Below are 22,503 nucleotides of genomic sequence, written 5' to 3'. Positions count from 1 at the left end.
CGGCAATGGGAATTTTTGTCTCCTGGGTTAATTGGAGAGGTTGCTTTTGCACGTTGTCGTCGGATCCATTTCATGCGGTCTGCTCGATACTGCTTTGACCCCTGGAGTGTCCAGCTCATTTCAGCTTTCCCATGTTCCTCTCTGCGGTGCTGGGAGCTCCTGGTGGACGATGAGAGCTCATCGACACATCATAATACAGCACTGCTTCATTTGCTGCTTAAGAATGATGTGCATTTTAGATGTGAGCTCATGTCCATAAAAATTTGGCTTGGTCAGGAGAAATGCAATCCTGCTATGGTAAACATAAGTCAGTGTCATTCAGGTGTAAACATGCTTAAAAAGAAATATCTACTGATTTTTAGTCATTGGTGGGGAGTGTTGGAACGGACTTAGTTTTCAGTTTGACTAAATGTTTTGAATCTGGGCAACAGTGTCTTGTGGCTGAGAGTTTGGTGGTTAGTGTTTGAGAAACTAACATGCATTCTCACAAAAAAAAAACCCTGAACACAGTCTTTAGCCAAATTATTTTCATGGCCCTTGACGTGACATGATTCCCAAACTACACTGCCAGATAAGACTGTGCTCTCACCACCACTCCAACATAAAGGAATAAACATGTGGATGTGCCAGGGTCTGGAGTTGCTAGGACAGGGCTTATTTCCTGAAACAGCAGCACACTGAGCAACAGCTTTAGCACCTCTTGGAAAAATTTAGTGAGTGTGTACCTGGCGTATTCCCAAATTAGCCCTGTGAAAATAAAGAAAATTCTCTTTGGCTTTTCCCGACTGTAAAGCTTATCTGCATTTATTTGTGTTTTCACTGCTTCTGGCTGGATGAGCAGAGAGGAGACTGGCTGTTGGGAAAGGTGTAATAGTTGGGATGTGTTGGTGTTCCTATTTTAAGAGCTGCTCACTGCCCAAACGGCATGGCCTAAATTCTCATTAATGTCACGGTTTTAAACAAAACCCTGCCCCAGACAAAGCTGATGCTGCTGGCTGCCTGCTCACTACCTGTGTAAAACTTCAAATCTACAGCACAGTTCTGACCTTCTGACCTGGAGACATTTTTGTGGTAAAAGAAGAAAGCCATCATGTTTCAATCTGTTGGTGGGGAGGGGTTGTCTCTTCTCCCAGCACATACTTTGCAGTTTTTGAGTGGCGTAACATTTGTCGGCCAAGCTGTAAAATTCCGGTATCATCTCCACATTCTTACTGGCAGCACGGGAGCATTTAAGCTCTTACCTCTGTCGGACCGTTTCGTGAGCTTTTGCACTTGGCACCTCTGCTGGTCCAGAAAAGCTTTATTCAGAAACCAATTCCAGATGGCCATCGTAAATTTACCTCTCGCATGTTTTATTTCAGAGTTGTGCAGGAGTTTTAAAGCTTGCTCTTTCAGCACAGGGAAAAAAAAAATCCAATTTGAAGTAACGTGTCCAGAGCTGAACACGTGGTGTTTGGTATGCTGACGGTCTCCGTCATTTCTCCCCTCACAGAGGGCACTTCAGCATAGCTCAGTCTTCGTGGTCAAAATGTCAGGAGACGTCTGATCTGGAGTTTGTGGGGCGGGCAGGCTAGACCTTGGAAGACGGTGTTGTAAATGTGGGCTTTAGCAGGAAAAGCACAGGCTGGACTGTGTTTCAAATCTAATGTCTAATTGACTCAGGGCTTCCTTTAGGAATCGGTCCTGGGTGGAGGGGTGAAGACAGCACCTGGATTGTATGATTTCTAGTCCTCCAGCCCCTTTTTATCTTACAGCTCTTCAGAATGCTAGCCTGTTCTCTTGCCCTGTGCTTGTAATTGCAGCAACTAAAAATCCCTTTATCCCAGCTGGGAAATTGGTTCTGTACAGCAGTTAAAAGAAAAAAATCATTTTGGGTTCCACTCCAGTATTGTTGGAGGGCTAGGTTAATCTCCGAGTCATTCCCTTTCTGTCTTAAAGGTTTGGGGTGTAATGGTTTTGTTGAAATACTGTGTGCAGATCTAGAGAAAGCAGGCCTCCTGGGTCCTGCCTCTTGCAGTGAGCTATTTAAACTGGGAGAATTATGATCTGTTTTGCTGCAGAAACGTTTTCCTTAGTTTAGCACATTATTCTTCTCAATTAAATGATTTTTCAGGCAAACAGGATGCACAAGCTTTTTCAGCTCTGTAGTCTCCAGACCCACAGAAAAGTTTTGGCAGAACATTAAGAGGCAGGAGCTCCTGTTGAATGTCACTGATCACTCTTGGTAGTGATTCCTGGTGGGATGACTGGAATTCTGGTTCCATTTAGCCTAGTGGACTGTGCTGTGTGCTCACTTGTGTAACGGCACACTGTTTCTTTTGTGGTAAAGTGGTGACATTTTATCTCCTTTTCAGTTTTTATTACTGAAATAAAGCACACAGCCCTGCTGCACTGTCTCCAAGAGCCCCTTTCCAGATGGTGTTCGTGAGTAGCAGGAGTGTCTTGTTAGTTTTAGAAAGCCAGTGGAGTTGGTGCATCAGTCTCGGCCATATTGTTTCTGGTTCGTAGGATGACTTTAGTTCTTTGTGTTCCCCTGCATTTAAGCTTGTTTCTATCAGGGGGTTTGTGTTACCAGTTATTCTACTGGGGAAATTATCAGTCGCCACTTTTCTCACAAATCCCACCCCTGACTGATAAACTGCACCTCCAGTGATGAGTTGGAGATAATCTTAACAGATAAGGTTAGGGGTCTCGTGCTTAATTCTGGAGTGTTTCTGGTGTTTGTTCCAACTTGAGCAACCAATTACCTAATTATTTCCGCACTTAGGTCTTTTTAAGCTGCTTTACAGCTGATGGCTGAAACCAGTCCCTTCATTAAGGGCATGGTTAACTGTAAATTACTTCCCAGCCTGCTAAAAGTGTTACATTATTAACCAGTTAAAGAATAAAAAGCTGGAAGACGGCAAACCCTCCAGAAACTGAAAAGACCTGTGAAAGACAAAACCCAGTTGAAGTGATTTTGCTTCTGGGTCTTAATACAAGCAGTTGTACCCCTCAAAGGCACTGAGTGCCACAGCCCTGGCCGTGAAAGAGTGGAGCTCCGTCCTGGGCCTCATGTGCCCTGAGCTTACCTTCGCCCCCTACAGGCACTGCTGTGTACAGACTGCGTCTCTAAATATATTGATGGATGTTTTTGTAGTGTCAAGATTGAGTCAGTTTCCTTTAGAGCCCCTTAAAAGATTTTTTTAAGGTTTCCAAAAGCTTTAAAAGTTCACTTTTGCTTTTTCTGTGTTCTGAAAAGATTTAATGAGCAGAGTCAGGGGGCGTATTCCAGCTTGTATTTAAGAAAAATGATCAAAGCCAATTAAATGGACCCGTGTGCGCTGGAACTAGAACCTGGTGTGAATGTTTTTTTTTTAATGTGATTTACATTTTAACACAGTTACTCATTTTCATTTTTCAATCAAAAACGCCAAGCAGATTTATCAGTTGGGTTCTTATTAAGTGGAGATAAACATGCTGTTGTCTACGAACACAGAAATTGTGGAAAGCAGAGGAGGCCTGTGCTGAATGTGATTTAACCTGCATAGGAACATACTGGATTTATAGCCAGTGTATTCTAACTTTATTTATGTGTTGGTTTATTTCTCACATGGTCTCTGTTTACATCACGCTTGTATTTGTAATGTACCACCTGGGATTCTGATCTGGTTCTCTTCTTTGCTTAATACTTATGCGCCCAGTTTAGCTGCTTGCCGTTTGTATACTTGCATGAAGACAATTCGGCCTATAGCAGTGAACACCAAAGACATTGGAATTGCCTACTTTCTCTTAAAGTTGTGTACAACTTGCTCCTAGTTCATCAAGGAAGGCGTCTAACCCAGCTGGAGACCTAGGAGGCAAATATAGGATTTGCAGAAAGTGCACTATTTAAAAACTGGCTGCGTTTCACGACCAGGGCCAGTCAGTACATCCGCATTATCGTTCCTCGATTTACTGTTTGTACTACAAATGCATCAAGGAATTGAACCTGTGCTGGTGAAATTCCATAGGTACCCTGCGGACACAGACCCCTGCTAGTCTGCCACACGAGGTAGGCGCTGAGTGCTTTTTGTTTCCAGCTGTTCTGCGCGATTTCTGCACAAGCATTTTCTGTTTCTGAGGGATAGCCCCTGAGGAGAGGAGGGTATGCTATGCGGCCAAGACCTTACACTGCTCTTCTGCGAGTGCCTTTGATGTTTTCCACAACTCAGCCATGCACCTGCTGCCTAGTGCATGACTAGTTAAGGTTGACTTTTTTTCCCTTCATTTTTTTTTTAAATCAAAACTTGACATTCAGTAGGTTAGATCACCCCGCCGCATGTGATCGGTGAACTTGCTCGTTCATGAGGTGATTGAGTACTTATGCAACAGTCACTTGAGCTCATTGAGGTTTGACATGAACGCTCAAACTAAGATAAGGCCCAGCATGTTTAAACCTTTTCTAAAATCATTCTTCCAATTTGTTGCTTAGTAAATCATGTTTCGGCCATGTAAAAGCACTGGGCAGTTCGCAAAGTTTCTCCCTTTACCCAGTTACCATGTGTAATGTGTTAGAATATGTGTGCATTCTCAACAAACCAACCTGGCGTCAAACTGCCTGAAACAGTGGCGCTAACGTGATAAAATAACCTGTTGTTCTCCCAGAGGCAAGGTGAGAGAAAACCAAAAAGGCAGAGGTCAAATAAGCTGCTGAAGGCGACTAATTTCTTCGAGAAATAACAGCCGGCTCGCAAGCTGCACAGCTGTGTGAACAGGAAGCTGAAAGTGGGCCGCGCGGTGGTGTCTCCTCTGCCCGAGGAACAGGTCCGTGACAGCTCCCAGCATGCCTGCAGCTCGGCTGCACAGACAGGCCACACCATCACTGTTTTTTATTTATTTACATCTGTAAAGATCTCTTGCAGTCTTGAAAGTGCAAGCAGAGAAATATGCACAAGTAATTAAAAATAACATACTTTTTTTCATCTATTTAAGATCAGCATATATAAATAAAACAAAGATCATGAAAAAACACGAGGGGGGGTGAAGTGATGGTCTTCACATTGCTAAGGTTCAGTAGCACTCATAAAACTTCAGTCCTTTTTCTTTGAGAACGCTAATCCAAAGTTTCAAATGTTCTTTTTGAAGTATCTTTTGAACCCCATGAGTTTATTACTTTTTATTTGAAAACTTGCCGCTGTTTTTCCCCAGCGTTCCCGGGAAGTCGCGTTGCTCGCTGGGTCTGGCAGTAGAACGGTTTGCCAGGGTGGCCTCCCACTCTTTGGAAGGCTGGTGCGTCGGTCGTGGAGGAGGCTGTAGATAAAGTTTTGACGGCCCCCCTTGGTTGTCTGTTGCTGCGATGCCTGTGGTACTAAAACAGTTCGTTTCCGGCTGACATTCTTTCCCAGCTCCCTGCTGACTGGACAAGAAAAGGAAGAGCAGCTATAACATCTGACTGGCAAACGGGGGAGCTCATTGAAGGAAAAAACCTCTTGCCTGCCAGCAGCTCCCACATGTGGTTTTGTTTTCCTCGAGTGCTTTAATAGCTCAGCTGCTATCATGAAATATTTTCTCCTTTGCTTCTCACCCTATGGAAAAATAATTGGGCTTGCCGCAGTAATTGCTCAGGTAGGGAGTGGGCAGGTGAGCTCTCCTTCCCTGGTGCGCGTCACCTAATCGAACCTGTGAAGACGCACGGTCTCCTCTCAGACCAGGTTTACCCCCCAAAAACTGCCATTCTGTTCCCCAAAAAAATGACAAGCACTTAAAATAAGCTACTAATATACAGGGACAGTGGCTATCGGCTACTACTGCTCCTTTGCTTTTGTTTTGAACCAAGTTGTTTTAGTTTTAGAAACGGATCACGGTAGTCTGTTTTTTTTCTGGGTATTTCTTTGTCCAGTTTTGCTCTGTGGCAGGGAGTGGCTGCAGGGCTGGGTGACAATCAGCCCTCAAGACCTGCCGCATACAGGCAGGGTCTGTCCGACCACACCGTCCCGCCCTGCCCCGTTCCGGCCCCTCCGACCGCTCCTCACAGGCTGGAGCAGAGCAGGCCCTGAGGCCAGGCCAGACCAGCCTGCGAGGGTACCTTGCTGTCCTGCCAGTCCTGGTGTCGGCAGGTCTGGTAACTCACCGTCTCTAAACCTTAAAGTGAAAGGACTGGAGAACAAAAACAATCCATCTCTCACAGCAACTAAAAGTATTCATTTGCAGGTTGTGGTTTTAACTTAACTGACTTGTTAAATAAATGAGGGATGAGCTTCCACTAAAAAGAACTGCCACCTAGTCATTGAAGTGCTCGAGCCCAGAGCTGTGGCCCCTGGCAGCGCCAGGCCGGGGAAGCGGGTGCAGTGCTGCTCCGGCCGCAGGGAGCGGAGAGGCCAGGGCGCAGCCTGGGAGGAGGAAGCCAGTGCAGCAGAGAGGCTGCCAGCACGACGGAGAGCACGTGAAAATGAAAAACAGATTGGCATGCTAATGGCTTATTTATTTTGCAGACCTCTGCGATAGCACAGCAGTCACACGTGTATCTCAGTTTTTTTCTCTTCTTCAAATCTCTAGCATCCTGGAGAGGTTGGGGGGGGGGGGGTGGCCCTGGCTCTGCTCAAACGCAGCCCTTGGGTCCGAACGCCCCCCCTCAGCTCCCAGCACGCGTCCCCAGGCCCTGAGGCTCTTCCAGGCTCTCAATCACAGGCTCGCTGCCTTTAATTCTAGCCAGGGTGCATTTGTAAATTAGCTTCCAGATCTTACAGTCGAAGAATGGGATTTGTAATTGTTGACAACCCTGCACACATCAGTGAGTTGCAGAGCTCTCATTATTTCATTGTGTTGGCTGTAATGTAACCATTGATCTCACTGTGGCAGTGTTTCATCGGTGACATTCCCATCCGCCTCTGTTCCTCATCAGCCCATCAGCTATTAGGAGCTGCTTAGTCAGAAACGGGGGTCAGCAAGTGGTGGAGCAGGCCAAGCACAGTTTGGTACAGTTGGTGGAAGCAGTCCCAAGTTTAAAAAAAACACTCTTCCATGCGTACTAAGTGCGGTAACAAGAAAGGCCAATTCTCTCCACAAGCAAGCAGACAAATTAAAAGCAGTGATGAGAGCTGATGACTGACAGCTCAGCTGGGGCGGCAGACCCCAGGACCAGTGCTGGACATCCCTGTCTGACACCACACTGCCCACAGGGTGACCCTACTGTCCTGCTCGGGGGAGCTCGGAGCAGTTTGTGGAGGGATCCTCTGGTACTTGAACACGGCTCATTCCATCTGAGCCTGTAAAGGTGAACTAACCCCCTGGAGCATGAAGAAATGAACATACTGTACTGTAAACCTACACACACATTTAATTTGTATTAGTCTTTTGAAATAAATGCCCAAATCTGCAGTTAATGTTCCTTTTCTTTAATCATTTGCATACAAGTGCCTGACATATAGGTAAATACTTGCATATCTTCGATATCACAGCTGAGTGGCAGTATGGAAAAGTATTTTTGGGATATAATGTTAACCATTTTCAGTCTGCTTGAGGTTAAACTTGTGAGTAATTTGCTGAATTTTTAAGAATGATAACTCAAAGGGTTGCCCTCTAAATGTCGAGAGGGTCTTTATGCTATGTGTTATGTTTGATCAAAACAGCTGTGGTTGAAGTTCTCTGGGCCTGAACGACAGCTGCCCCTTTCTTAGCTTTTAATTTCTTTGGCTTTACATGAGACAGGCGAGCTAGCTGGTTTGTAACGAATCAAGAGGAAAACTGAGACACGGCACACGCTGAGCTAATGAGCGGACTTGCCTTTTATTGTAGGATCGACTCCATTTCTGATAGGTGATTGCTCTCCTAGAAAATTGAAAGAGGAAAAGAGACAGTGAGTGAGCCGACGCAGCCGTGTGGTTTTGCTTCAGTGCTCAGGCAGACTGCAGGACACCTGAGGGCTGCAGTGAGCGCCGCGGCCATCTTGAGCCTCCTTCAGAGGCAGGGCTGTCGCTGCCTGGGGTGGCCGGGGCTGCGGGGCTGCGGTCTCCAGCCCTGCTCATGGAACGGTACACACATTTCTGAAGACAAAAGCAATTTAACGGTGGTCAAACAAACAGGTGGGCTATTGCATGAAGTAGACTAGGGGTCACGTGGAGCACATATCAGAAGAATCTGCAGCACTCCTTGACCCACGTGTCCTGAATTGCACCGATGAAGGCAGGGCTGTAAGAAGCAGGCGATGGAGCAGGACCTCTGGGCCGAACTGGGCTGGGCTGTCTGAGACCTGCGGGGAGACCCCTGCCTGAGGCTTTCAGCGGCCACGCTCCCTCCCCACGCCACGGGCGCCTGATTCTCCCCGTCTTCCCCCGTGTCCTCTAGCTGTAACGCTCTCCCTCCCTCTCCTCCAGGGCTCACCATGTCGTCCTCGCACTCATCCTGCGTGACCTCGTCGCCCTCCTCCCCGTCTCCGTTCAGCGGCTCCTCCGTCAGCTCCTCCGCCTCCGACGCCGAGTCGTCCTGCGAGACCTCGCTCTTGCTCTCCTCCGCCTTCCGCATCTCTGCGGGCACGGACACAGCGGCTCAGCCGGGGCCGGAGCCTGCCCGCTCCCGGGAGTCGCCAGCCCCGCGTTTATCAAAGGGGGGTCTGCTTCATCCCACACCTGTCCCTAAAGCCCTGCTCGATCAGCGGACCTGGGGGCTGGATCTTTCATCTATGATCGGAAACTTACTCAGTGTATCGGATCGCTCGCTTCACTGTTCACTGTTCAATTGTATCTAAAAGTCTTCAGACGTCTAGGCCACATATAAAAGCTTCAGGACTGGAGAACCAGGACAGGACTGGAGAACCAGGACAGGGTGAATGTCTCACTCTCATGTGTCTGGGTTTGCCCTCCCGGCACTGAGACCTGAAGTTACAGCTCAAGGGGTCCAAAACACAGTGCGATCCCCCATCACATCTCTTCTCTGCCAGGAAGTAAGTTCTCTGACAGTGAAGTATGTTAGGCTCCCAGGTTTTAAAAAGGTGCGAGGAAGCATTAGCTCTCCAGGCATAACCATATCAAAGTAGTTTCCTGAACCCGAGGGCACAAACTAGGAACTAATGTGAAGTACAGTTAAAACCTAAGAACTGGAGGCACTTCTTTTTTCACCAAGGGTGGTAGGAGTCTGTAACAAGTTTCTTTCAAGAACCAGCCAGATGAAATCTTCAGATCGTTTAGCTGCTAGCAACCAAATGAGCTAGATGTACTAAGTGGTGTCTGCAAGCCGCCTTATTAACTAACTGCAGAATGTTTATATACTGCAGGTGATGATCCTGCATTCCTTAACTACAAGCACAAAGGCACGTATTCTTTCCTAGTGAGCTTTTCCAAAGGCCTTGCATGTGAAAAAGTACAGCTGATGTTCAGAGGCAGAGAGATGGACCAGAGAGGCGCTGAGCTTTGCCACATCACACTGCACTGGAAACTGTCTCACTGAAGCTTGACAACAGCCCCTCTGGGGGCGTGATAGAGCATGCATTGCTCCACATCCCTTTGCTGATTTTATTGAACCAATAAATCAGATTCTCTTCCAGGGAAACAAGTTTCAGAAACAGTTCAGTCTGAGACCTCAGTGTATTGTGTCACCCTGCCCTCTGCTGGCCAAGTCTGTTAATTAAAGGTCCCTCGCGTGATTTGTACCTCTTTCCTTCATCGTTTAATGTCATATCATTTCCTTAATGGCACTTTTTAACAGAAAGTTCAAACTACAGGAGATGAGCAGACCCTTCTCTGGGTCCATGTGTGGCCCAGATGCACATTTAGACTACTACTATGCTGACTCACCTTAAGGCAATCCAATTAATTAATCAGGACCAGTTGAGAGGGAACAACAACAGTTGAGAGGTCCTCAAAAAACTGCAACACATTCCTTCATCACTAGGTTTATTTGAATAACTAATAAGCCCACCTTACTTACTCCCTTTTTATATCTTAACTACCTTCAGTCACATCTCCTTTCAGGGCTAGTTCAGTGGAGACTGAAGAGATTCAGTTCCTTCTCAGCTGATGCCCCGAGTCGTGGAACTCATCTGCGGTTTGTGGGCGGCTGCTCTGACCCTCACCTGTGGCGCTGTGCTTGTCCTCGGTGATCTGCTCCAGCCTGCCCAGCAAGGCGTCAATGTTGGACTTGATCTGGGTGAGCTCGGACTTGATCGCCTGGAGTTCATTGGATTTCACTGCAATTATTTAACAGCAATTATTAGACAGCCACTAACTATATTATATAGCATCTCAAACACAACTGTCCCACTGTAGTAGTAATACTCCTGGGACTCATGAAGTTTTAGCACTCTAAGCACTCGAAGATGGGAGGACAGGCAGCACCTGTTGGCCTTGTTTTCATGATTCCTGGCTGCCTACAGTGGGTACTGGCTCCTGCAGCCTAAACACAAAACTATTTTTGATTACGTGCTGTGATTTCGCAAACATGCAGAGCCATGCATGAGCGTTTCTTACTCAGAACATTTCCTGTTGGTCACTGCCAGCTGAATGAGACCATCCGAGACCCGATAAACCTTGCTCGTGTGAAGCCCCTCACTAACACACCTGCTCGAGCTGGGAGGCTCTCTTCGCTCTGGGCTTGCATCATCAACATCTTTTACAGGCCAGCAGTTACAGGGGCAGGAAGCAACAAACCCTTTCTGTGCTGCCCGCTCCCGAGTGGGCACAGCGGCTGGGGAGACGAATCACCCCCCCCCCGGGCACCCCTGCTGCCCAGAATACTCACACTTCTGCTTGGCAGAGCTGTTGGCGATGGCGGCGGAGCGGGCGAGCAGCTTGACGGGCAGAGACTTCACCCTGCGCACCAGGGGCACGGCGACGCGGGGGCGCTTCACGGGCACCACACGGGGCACCGGGGACACGCGGCCTCGGTACTCGAACAGCCTGGGGGGGGACCAGGCGTGAGAGGAGCTCACCGCAGCGGAGGCGTTTACAGCTTTAAAGAGCGATTTCCATCTGCTTTTTTTATTTTTGGACTTGCCAACAGAATCTTTATGACAATTTGCCCCTCTAAATCGTTTTAAGACCCGACGTTCGGCCTTTGACGCCCAGGGCAGAGTGCGCAGAGAGCCCCTGAGCGGGGCAGTGCCAGTCTGAGCAGGGGCTTGTCGCTCACTGGGGCCAGGAAGCCCAGCCTGTTTGAGGAACTCCCACAGCTGGCACACGGACTGTTTGTCACGGAGATACAGAGTGCCAGACCTCCGCCGAGCCATCAGCATGCATCCACAGCGAACTCTCCTCAATCGGGGACCGGGGGCAAATCAGCACACAGCACACAGCGACACCATCGTGGTGAATCTCTAGAAGCCGTGACTGAAGGAGCCGGCGTCGCGAGGCGTCAGTGCTGAACAACCCCGCTGACCTGTCTCGGCGAGCTCCCGGTGTTTTACACACGGGGGGGAGACGAAGCAGCGTCTGTCCATCTCCAGCACAGCGGTGAGCCACCAGCCGCCAGAGCAGGAAGGGAGGTCACCAATCCCAGGGACCCGCGCTTCCAGACGGGCTGGTGCGGGCGTCTGCAAACCCCAGCGAGTCCCAGTTTGCGCTCTGAGCCTTAACGCCTCCATCGGCGCCACACCCCAGAGTGACTCTTACTAACGAACACAGCGAACAGAACCAAAGTGGTTATCGGGATTCAGACAAACCTGTCGTAGAAGTCATCTCTGTAGTAATCGTAGTCGAAGTCGTACCCACTGGAAGGCAAGAAACAGACGATAGAATAATCATTAAGGTGTGTACAGACAAGTGTTCATCTTCCCAGCTCCACTGGGGCTGGCCCTGCAGAGAGGCCAGTCCTGGCAGCTCCCACTCCTGCTCTGGACTGGAAGGACAATTTAGCCAGCTAACCCACCCCTGTGTCTTTTGGGCAGTTAGAAGACACTGGAGCACCTGTAGAAAACCCACAGACGTACCCCAGTCCGGAATCGAACCTGGGACCCTAGAGCTGTGCAATCCCAGCACTTACTGCCGTTCCACCCACCAAAACAACGACAGTCACACCCATAGAATCCCCTGCGTGTGAAAACTGAAACAGCCACTGAAGAGACAAAGCGACTGAGACCCAGGAAAGCGCATTGAAGTCACCTGTACAGAGCTGCGGCCGATCTCTTCAGGCCCTTCGGCCTGTTGGGCTTGGGCTCCCCGGCCATGTTGATGTCTGCAGGGAGGGGGAGCAGAAGAGGGCAGAGAGAAAGAAGATTAAAAACGAGGTCCTGTGACATGTCTTATGCATTGAGATTCAGAGGTGACAGCGGGAGTCCAGTTTCCCTTGCAGGCAGTGCGCCTGCCCTGTAAGCTGTATGATTGCCTGAGCTGTTCAGAATGTTTGAGCTTGCCCCATAGGTTAGATTGTAAAAAGAAAGGAAGCCTGTATGTTCTTTTGTAAGGGCTTGAGTTGGAAGGAGTAGTAGTTTCAGTAAGGTCAGTAGGCCACAGAAATAAATCTTGTACCCATTACACTTCACTGGACCATGTGCCATGTTTTCCCCCTGGAAACAAATTCCCTGTAATAAAGGTTCTGCTTTGGGTGCTATAGTACTTGCTCACTGCAGGAGAATTAGCATCACTCTCATCTACTCTTTTCACCTGCTCATAAATGCTTTTAAGTCTGCTCTGGCTTCTGGCACGCAGCTAGCGGCACTGAATTTCAGGCAGCATTTCTGAATTATAAAACTAGCCCCAGGCTCAGATGAAGTAATAAAAGCCATGATGAATTTAACATCAGGCTCTGTGGAAATCTGGATTTCTGGCGAGTGTTACGAGCCCCTTCCTTGGTCACTTGGCAGTGTGTTAATACTGCAGGTCAAATGATGGTTGATCATGAGAGAAGGAAGCACTGCAGGACTGATTAATAAGTCATTGTTTCCTTAGCTCAACAGTATTTTGAGCCAGTGTCAAGATGATTCATTACTGATCTCTGTGCTTGCAGTGCAGGTTTATATCCACTGGGGGGCAGCGCAACCTCACTTTGTTTGCACATGTCTGAAATGGAAACTCTTTTGCCTCTTGACATGTGCGAGACTTGATCCTACAGCACCCATTTTCCACAGAACTGACTGTGCGGCAGGCAGGGCTTTGCATTTAAGACTTCTGTCGCATCTCTGTGATAGGAACACTGTACTGTTGCAAGCAGCAACAAACGGGATGACAGTGAAACTGCATAACTTGTGCAGAGGAATTGGACAAGGAGTCAAAAAGCTTGTTAACCTGAGCATGAAAGGAGACCTGCGCTGGGGAGGAGCTGAATAAACGCAGGGCGTCTGACAGGATGTGCTGGAGACTCCATGAGGTGCAGACACCTGCAGGTCACACACCTGACCTGCTTTCATTCCTGCTCGACAGTAACAGCTGCAAGAAAAGGGTCTCGTTTTCGTCATTTCAAAGGCCCTGCACTGCCCAGAGCCTTTTTACTGAGGAGCAGAACCTTCTGTGACACTTGTAACCCGCTGGCCTTCAAACCCAACCTTCACACACACATGAAGCCATCATATGCAGACATCAAACCTAACTGCTGCAGGGCGGACTCAAACCAGCCAGCGATGCCAAAGGAGAGCAAGCGAGAGGGGGCGTACCCAGAGTCTGCCCGGCCAGCACGCGGCCGTTCTCCCCCAGCACGGCTCCGCGCGCGTGCCGCTCGCTGGCGTACTGGACGAAGGCGTAGCCCTTGTGCACGGAGCAGCCCAGCACGCGGCCGTACTTGGAGAAGATGGTCTCCACGTCCGACTTCTTGACCACGGCCGTGTTCAGGTTCCCGATGAAGACCCGCGAGTTGATGGACTTGGGGTCGTTCTTGTTCGTGATGTTGCTGGCCTGGACCTTGAGAGACATCCTTCTGCTTTTCCTCCTCTTCTTTCAACTGCGTGGGACAAGAAAGAAGGAACATGGCAGTCAAGAAGCAGGGCTGCGACCACATTTCAACTAGGCAATAACCATGGAGCTGCTTGACAGCACTGTTCCCCCAGGAGGTGAGGACGCACACTGAGCGGACTTCTCCTCAGGCTGACGGGCATGAGGTCAGCCGTGGGGGTGAGGTGAGACACTGCTCCAGTGTGACCGCACGGCGGCTAGTTCCTGACCGACCTCCCACCTCCCCTTCCTGACTCCCACTGCACTCAGGTTCATCGGGAACCTGAACACTCCCGAATCACAGACCGCGGCTAATCAGAGGCTGTCCTCACACTCGACGACCCTCACCCCCTTCTTGGCTCTACTAGAAAATGACATTACAGGACATTATATACAGGAAATGAAATAAATTCCAGCACTGAATTCCTGCTGTATAATAATGAAACAATGGAGACAATGGAGAGACCTGGGGGAAGCATGTGACAGCTGCTTTCCCATTCCTGACTGTAGGACTAACCTGCGGCACCGAGGTGCACACAGCCCAGCGAGCTTCTCCCCAGGCCCTGTGGCAGCGCTGTCCCAAAGGGCTGGGAGGCAAACCTGCTCGTCTAACGGGCGCGCGGCCCTGCTGCTCGAATGAGGCAACTCGAACGAAAGCCACTTAAAGGCCTGGAGAACTGCCAGTCACCGCTGAATAAAACCAGGACCGGAGGGAGCCAGTGTTTAAAGACACCGCAGGCGCCAGGTATGCAGCCCCCGGCTGCTATTGACTTCAGGGCTGCTCCGTTCATTCCCATCAGGCCCTGGGGCTTGGCGGCAGTCTCCGCTTGACGTTCTGCTCAGAAAGGCGCCATGGCTGGCTGCTGGCGGAACTGGAGGGGGCTCACAGTCCCCCAGAGTCCTGCGCTGACGTCCTTGGGTGGATCGTCATCAGACATCAGAGAGAATGACCAACCACACGCCGTGGCCTGATTATACAACCAGCTGGACCTCAGGTCCACAGAACAGTGCGCATACCTTAAAAACACAATTCTACAGCAGCTGCAACTGACATAATGAACCTTCTCTCTAACAAGAAGAAAAACCAAACGCTGTGTCTCTCGGGGGCACAGAGAGCAATCTTTTCCTTCTGTCAGTCTCAGAGGTGTTGAGAGGTTAGCCCTTCCCCTCTGTAGAGCTCCGAGTTCTGAACTTGCCTCTCAGTGGCCTTTCCCTGAACTCAAATACTGCAGGTGCCAACAGCACTCTATACCTGGCTAGCTCAGGCACAACAACACTACACCTGGTCCCCTGCTGCACAAACACACAAACAGGACTGCACGCCTGGTCACCTGCTGCACAAACACACAAACAGGACTGCACACCTGGTCCCCTGCTGCACAAACGCACAAACAGGACTGCACACCTGGTCCCCTGCTGCACAAACGCACAAACAGGACTGCACACCTGGTCCCCTGCTGCACAAACGCACAAACAGGACTCCACAGTGGCCAGCTTCTGTACTGCAGGGGTCTAGAGCTGCTGTTCCTGCTGCTGTGTCGGCTCCCTGCTGCTGGACGAAGGCGGCAGGTCCTTGCACCTGCAGCAGCAGCAGTCTGGCTCACATCTACACAACAGGGTCGCTGAGCTCCCTGCACAGGGAATGGACCCGAGGGGGGGGTTTGCTCAGAGGCGTCTCTGGTAATGCAAAATGGCAGATTATATCAGCTAAGTGGGCTGACCAGAACACGGGTGCAGAGCCTCGTCTCCCTCCACAACAAAAATCTTGCTTCCATTCCCCCCCCCCAACAGCACAACAAAGCAATAATCGAATGCGGACAAAAACATTCTCCTCACACAGTGAATTTAAATAATTAAATTTCATTTCACACAGATTTTTCCACGTCCATAGCCAGTGAGCATTCCGTGGCCCGATGTGCGAGATTCGGAGGTGTTTCACGAAGGTGCTTGTCGCCGTGCTGTGTCACCTGCAGCCCCAGGAAGGCAGAGGCAAGATCGCCCGAGGGTGTGCACACACGTGTGCTCACGCACGCGTGCAGACGTACATGTGCAAGCGCTGATGCGTGAGAGCGGCTCTGTTTGTTCCCTTGAAGTAGAAACAATTATCATGAAGCAGAAGAGGTGCACACAGAACCTCTGCTCGCACTACAAAAACGCCTCTTGGTAAATGGACATTTTTATTACAATGTGTACAGTATGTGCAAAAACCCCAAGCAGACCAGAATACAAACTCAAAGAGGCACTTCACGAACAATGCAGCACAGTCACTTTTAGCCAGCCTTTGTTTTGTAACGTACTAAAACAATGACAATAATGGGGGCGACACCTGATGTGGACTGCGGTTGCTCTCCCTAATAACCCTCGCGGCTGGTGTGCATGTCTCCCGCTCGTGGTGGGGACACAGCTGCAGAGTTCAGCATGGTGAGCAGCAGGGCGAGACCTGCCGAGGGGACAGCCCCAGCACCCTCGGGGCACAAGCCCGGCAGCGCCGTGGCATTGCTGGCAGAGGGCAGCAAAACCAGGGACCATGGAAAAACGAGGGCTGGTGGAGGCAAAGGCTAATCGACCCGTCTATCCCTTTTCCCCCAAGAAAGATGCCTTTCTTCTGCTGTCCGTTAATGGAATATCAAGGGATAATGTTCTGCTTCACAGCAGGGTACAGCTGGGGACGGGGAAGAGCAACACTACTCCAATAACAGGTCTCCATCCTTAAGAACACTTTTATTCAGCCACAAATGTTCTGAGCCTCTGATCAGGTTGTTTTGCCTTTGTTAGCCTGAATGTTGCCCCTGAACGACCAGAGTGAGTTGTATCCGGCGGGATCTGGGGGAATATCCTGCCCACCGGAATGTTTATACCCATAATCAGTGTAACCTGGGACTCCGCCAGAGGAAGTGTGTGAAATCAGAGGCCATCAGAGGCCCTGCCCCCGTTGCATACAGGAGACACTGTATCACTTTATCTATGCCTGGTTTTACCTTAAGCACTCCTTGAAACATCCAAGATTATGAAATAGTAAATCTACAAAAGAAAACAGCACACAATCAGGCAGCCTGCCTTGTGCTGCCCTTGGCTGTTTTAATTTATTAAAAATACAGTGCTCACAGCTCTGTAATGTTCTACAAAGTCATTAAAACAATAATTTACCCCTTAAAAATAATTTACATTACGGAGAGCAAACGAGTTATCTTATATTCACTTCTGCAGATTAAAGACAAATTTCGAAACAGATCGATAACAAAAACAAATGAAAACCTGCGATGAGTGTGTGCTGGTGGAGGAGGAAGGGGGGTGTGTGTGTGGGGGGGGTGCTGCTCTGCCCTGTGAGGAGCAGGACGTCACCCCAGCGGCCGCGGTCCCTGAAGGTCACAGTCCGCCCGCCTGGCGCGCAGGAGGAAAGGTGATTGATTGTCTCCCCTGGGGGATCGAACCGGCACTGCCCTCTCCCCAGTCATTGACTTTCCAGTGCTCATCCGGGGGGGGGGGTCAAACACCCCCCGACCCCTGACGGGACACGGGACACAGCCGGGGCGAGCCCGTATCCGACTGCGTGTCTCGCGAAAGCGCTGCTTTCCTGCTGGGCGCCTCCTGGACAGCGGGCAGGTCTTGCACGGGAAAGAAAACGCCTTTTGGATTCATTCAACAACACGGTTTAGCTTTGAAAGCAGCAGAGCACGTTAAAACGATTCAGGACCCCCCGGCGTCGGACTGGGCAGCTACTGCTCGACAGCCCACTGCAGGGGCCGGCGGCGGCAGGGGCGCGCGGCGCACGGCTGAGACGCTCTCCTCCTCTCCCCCGATGGAAAGGAAACATTCCTGTCTGCTGGCCGGATTTAAAAAACGAGTCACATTCAGCGGAGTTGTAATGAGAAAAACTAATTGCGGTACGGGTAGGGACTCTACTCCTTGCCAAGCTGGGCCCAGACAGTGTGGAGGGCCTCGGGCCGGAGCTGGTAATCCTGATAAACTCCGCGTGGAGCTGCCCGCCAAGCGTCTCGCTCCGGTGAAGAGCTGGATAATTGAGCTCCAGGCCTGCCCGCCGGCCCTGTGCAGCCTCCCCCCTCTAACACGCCGATCCCGAGTGAAGAGAGGGAAGAGAGGAGCTCGCTGTGAGTGTGCGATGGCTGATACTGGGCTTGTCCCCCTAAGCCCTCTCCGAGCTGAGCCGTGGCGAAATGTATTCAGTGTTAATAAGCCGTGGCCTCTCTGCAACCCCGCAGCGTGGCTCCTGCAAAATCCGGCTGAGCATGCTCCGAACAGCTGGCCAGCTGCCCAGCGGCCTGAGCACAAGGTCACTGCAAACGTGCGAAGGCGTCTGGAGGGAAGGGAAGGGGTCACCCATAACCACTGACAGCAATTCCCAGTACACCCCCCCTGTACAGAGACATTAGAGTGACTGCTTGTTTGGAGTGGAGGGTCAGAACCACACATGCTGAAGTCAAACATTTAAGTGCAATTAACAAATAAGTGTGATGCATATTTTCTTCTAATACACATAAAACATGCGAATGATGACACTGACTATTAATTTCCTTACTGCATGTTTGAGGTTTTAATTAAATGGTTAAATCTTCAAATATGTGTGACTTTGACGGCTACATTATAAAGTATGAATAGGACACCATGTCTTATATAACTGTATCCCTTATCATATGCCGATGGTAAACATTTCAAGCCATATCAAGGGTTATGCGTGCCTAATTCTGCTGCTAGGATATTCTCAAAGCTAACAGCACATACTGCTCATTCATGCTTTGCTATTTTTAGAAGAGGCAAAAAAAAAAGAATATTTACAACTCCAAAATGCCACAGTGGGAAGGAACAGAAGCCAAGGCTAATTTCATTCTGCTGTTGCTTCTCTGTATCCATTCATTTTGTTTCTGTTGTCGATGAAATCGTTTCAAAAGAACAAGCGCTCCAGATCTCCCTCCGTATTCCTGACGAAGTGCGTCGGCTCTAAATTTAGCTCCCTGCCTCATGCTCCGATTCGTTCACGCGACACTCTTCCGCCTTGCGGAGCTCACAGGGCCCGGCCGGGGGAGCCTGCTGGGGTCGTGGCCACGCAGCTGCACACCACAGTCTGTCTCACCGCTCGGGAAGGCCTGCCCGGGCACCCTTCTGCAGCAGCACCTTGCAAGCATGGTCACAGCTGCAAGGGGAAACTGCAAACCCCTCAGAGGAAGGCTGTGCTATACCCACTGATTCCTTTTTTCGCCTCAAGACTGTGTTCTGCAGTCTTTTCAGCGGCCTGCATTCATGAATACTTGCTTACCCATCAGCTGCTTTGATTCTTAGTGCTTTATATTATGGAGCAGAAAAACAAAAACTAACAAAGGTCTCCACAGGAGCCGACAGAACTGAGGTTCAAAGGCTGGTTCGGGCTTCAGGCTCACAGACACAGTCCTCTGTACAGCGGGCTGCACTGTCCTGTCCTCACACACAGGTAATTAAATGCCACCACCTGAATGCCAGGAGCACAAGAATCAGGAACTACTAAAATAGCAGGCGATTTCGAGACAAGAGGAATCTCTGAAACACAGCTAACAGAGAGTGATGGCAAAGAACACATCACTGGTGGACACACAGTGCTCAAGAGGGACAGGAAAGATGGAGGAAGTGGAGGTGCAGCACTATGCATCAACAAGAGCGCTGACCAGGAGGAACCATGGGTCTCACAATTCATAAGGGTCAGACTTCTAAATAAAATCGAAGGACAAGGGGCAACAGACCACCAAATTCAGAGATGGAATATATCATCTAGCCTTATACAATGAAACTAGGGACGTACAGCTCGTGCAAAGGAACAAGTTATCAAGAATGATTGTAACAATCTACAAGCTACAAAGGAAACTCAAAATGATTCAGGCAGAACTCACGACTGGTCAAACACCTGGCTGACATGTGCAGAGTGATTCACTCATCCTGCAAAAACAAACTACAGATTCAAACAATGTGAAACAGTGAACTTTGAGAAAATACTTAAATTCTTAATGGAGATAAGTGTGTATTTTGTCAAGTCATCTTCTCATACACATTGTGTGGAAGCAATAGAAATAGGAATATATATATATTATATATACAGTGCGATTAAGACTGTAGAATTTATATCAGGAATAATATATACAGGACAGTAAAAATTGGACGACACACTAGCAAGATCTCATTTAGAGTACTGTGTACAACTGAAGTCACCACATACAGAAAACATATTGCCATTTGTAACCGGCCTAACCAGATAATTGTGGGATTTACTGTAAGGGAGCGTCCTGTACTGACAGAACTGAAAACTCTGAGGAAGTGTGATATAATTATTCAAAATCCTAGAATCCTTGTAGATTCTTCTGAATCGACGGTAAAATGCAATGGTGAGACCAGAGCACACAAAACGAAATTAAAGAGCAGTGTGTTGAAGCCGATACCAATTCTTCAAACAGCTGCATGAGATCCTTAGATCAATGAGCTGCTCACAACGCGACGAGCTGGACGGGCTGCACTCTGGCTGTCTCTCGTTGGCAAACTTTCTGCTCTTATTGGTCCCTTTGAGAAAATCTCTGTCTTTGTTCAATGAAAAGCCACTGTGGCACACTCTCCTCGTGTCAGGCGGCTGGAATCAGTGGGCCAGTCCAGAGCCCCACACTGCTCCACCTTGGGACACTGCTCAGGGGAGAGAGAAGTAACCATAGCAACACCAGGCTGCACGCCGAACATTCTGCTTCCAGGGAAGTGAGCGTGTTCACCTAACAAATCTGTCATTTAAATCTGGGGTGGCTCATTTTTTTATTTAACCTTTTAAAAGCTGTCTAGTTAGTGATATACATATTAAAGTGATCTTCACTATGGCTTAACTTCTACATAAAAACAATAATATTCTATAGCTGAAGTTTCAGAAAATGTTAATGTTTATAAAATTGGTGACCATTCAGTTATCTAAGAGTGAGCAGCCCTAGAGATATGTACAGTATCCTCTAGAGCATTGCGCACTAGGATTATTTAAAGCCTTTACACTTGCACAATTACGTGTGTGCACAGCTACAGTATATTTTCCGCGCAGAGTAGTTATTGATATTTAGACACATGGCTTTGTGATTCATTGATCAGAGTTTTAAAAACATCTCCTTGCTGTAGACAAATTAGCTGGCTTGAGAATCCCCTGGGGACACGACAACAAGCTTCTGTTTGGCAGATTCCCAATAAATGGATAAACCACACGTCCAAGTGCAAGAGGGAAACAAACCGAACGCTCCTTTAGAGATTAAATTATGACGGACCATCTGCCATCTCCCCAGTATCTTCCCTGGGTTTCGGGGCTGTCGCTCATTCAGATGAAGATCCCGGTATGGATTTAAATTTGCTTAGCCGAAGAAGAAAGGAAAATTAAATTCCAGACGGCAACAGCTTCATGAGCCCATCGGGATACAAGCAGAATCCGTACAGATTACTGGCAAGACAGCCCAGCACCGTAGCAGAGCTCAGCCGCGATCATCTACCACAGTCTACTGAAGTGTGACGTGTGGGCTTGAGTAGTGTACATTGCCGGAAGAGAAGGCAGTTTTATTTTTGTCTTAATCCCTTTAAGGCCTTCATACACATGACTAGAGGAACGTCACCCCTTTGTCTCCGACAGCCCAGGCGTGCTGGGGTGTAGTGTCTCCCCAGTGCTTCCTGCACTGCTGTCAGACACCTGAACAAGCTTTTTTTCTCGCGTGCGTGACAGTGAAGCTCCAGGTTTATCCTTCCGTAGGAACAAGCCCCCAGGGATGTCATTTCTCCCGATACGCCGAGCATTTGCGCAGATCTCATTCTAGATGTGTTTTCTTTAAGGAATACTAACATGATTCAATGCCACTAACTAAAGATCCAGATAACAGGCTCCACCGTAAAGTAACAATTATACTCTTGAGACTTAAACAGTTTCACACCGAGAAGGATCTTTTACATTTTTTGATGGCGTCCTTTTCGTACTGCACGCAAGAGGATCACTGTGGGGGTGGGGATCTGGGGTCCCCCTGTTGTCTTTTTAGTGCTCCCTGGATGTTTTTAAACTGGGCACGACCGGGCAGAGCCTGCCCGAGGGAGACAGGCTTCCAGCTGATGCCACTGCGCCGCAGCGGGCTGTTCGAACCCGCGCTCTGTCCTGTCCCGGCGGAGAGAGGCCACGAGGCCCGCCAGCGCCGCGCAGGGAGAAACCGCCGCGGTTTCCTGCAAACGGAGTCCCGAAGTCACAGAGCAGTTTGTCATTCCGGGGCCGCGAGCCTGCCGGGGGCCAGGAAGAGAAACCTGCCGCTCGTGTCAAACTGCAGAGGCGACAGGCCCCCTGTGCACACGGTGCCCTCGCCTCCCCGTCCATCACGCCCGGCGATCGGCTCGCGCCGGCAGCACTGCTTCCCCACACAGAGCACAGGCTTCTGAGGCTGGAATTCGCAGAATGGCCGCACACTGGTGCCTCACGTGCCACATCGAACGCCTTGCTGTTTGCAAGCAGTTGCATGTTTAGTGCAGTCTGTTCCCATAGTGTGGTGATTGAATACTGTAGAATTGTAGAAGCCTGCCTAATTAGGTACAATCAGTCTGAATACATCAAGGGCTACTTAGTACTGATTTGTATGGCCGTGCATGTTAAGATTTTACACTTTACATTTTTTCCATTTATATTTTTTAAGGCATATTCCAGTCTTCATGGCAGCTGTCCATC

The 22,503-nt window shown here is 49.3% G+C and overlaps 1 protein-coding gene across 7 annotated transcripts in view; it reads right to left on the bottom strand.

Moving 5' to 3' along the window:
* Window positions 1-4,926: 4,926 nt before the first annotated feature.
* Window positions 4,927-22,503, bottom strand: part of raly (RALY heterogeneous nuclear ribonucleoprotein) — a 59,190-nt gene continuing 41,613 nt past the window's right edge. For 6 of the 7 annotated variants that reach the window (XM_015365161.2, XM_069179513.1, XM_069179512.1 and 3 more), the window contains 9 exons: window positions 13,538-13,821; window positions 12,051-12,123; window positions 11,612-11,659; window positions 10,693-10,850; window positions 10,028-10,141; window positions 8,341-8,483; window positions 7,877-8,003; window positions 7,744-7,788; window positions 4,927-5,373 (listed from right to left, as the gene is read on the bottom strand). In XM_015365161.2, the coding sequence (XP_015220647.2) occupies window positions 5,330-5,373; window positions 7,744-7,788; window positions 7,877-8,003; window positions 8,341-8,483; window positions 10,028-10,141; window positions 10,693-10,850; window positions 11,612-11,659; window positions 12,051-12,123; window positions 13,538-13,793 (1,008 nt within the window). In that variant the 5' untranslated portion in view covers window positions 13,794-13,821 and the 3' untranslated portion in view covers window positions 4,927-5,329. The remainder of the gene's footprint in view (window positions 5,374-7,743; window positions 7,789-7,876; window positions 8,004-8,340; window positions 8,484-10,027; window positions 10,142-10,692; window positions 10,851-11,611; window positions 11,660-12,050; window positions 12,124-13,537; window positions 13,822-22,503) is intronic. The other variant, XM_015365163.2, reaches the window with a different exon arrangement.

This window comes from Lepisosteus oculatus, chromosome 16 (genome assembly GCF_040954835.1).
Source record: "Lepisosteus oculatus isolate fLepOcu1 chromosome 16, fLepOcu1.hap2, whole genome shotgun sequence".
In the NCBI taxonomy this organism is placed as follows: domain Eukaryota; kingdom Metazoa; phylum Chordata; class Actinopteri; order Semionotiformes; family Lepisosteidae; genus Lepisosteus; species Lepisosteus oculatus.
This window is presented reverse-complemented; position numbering and strand designations above follow the sequence as displayed.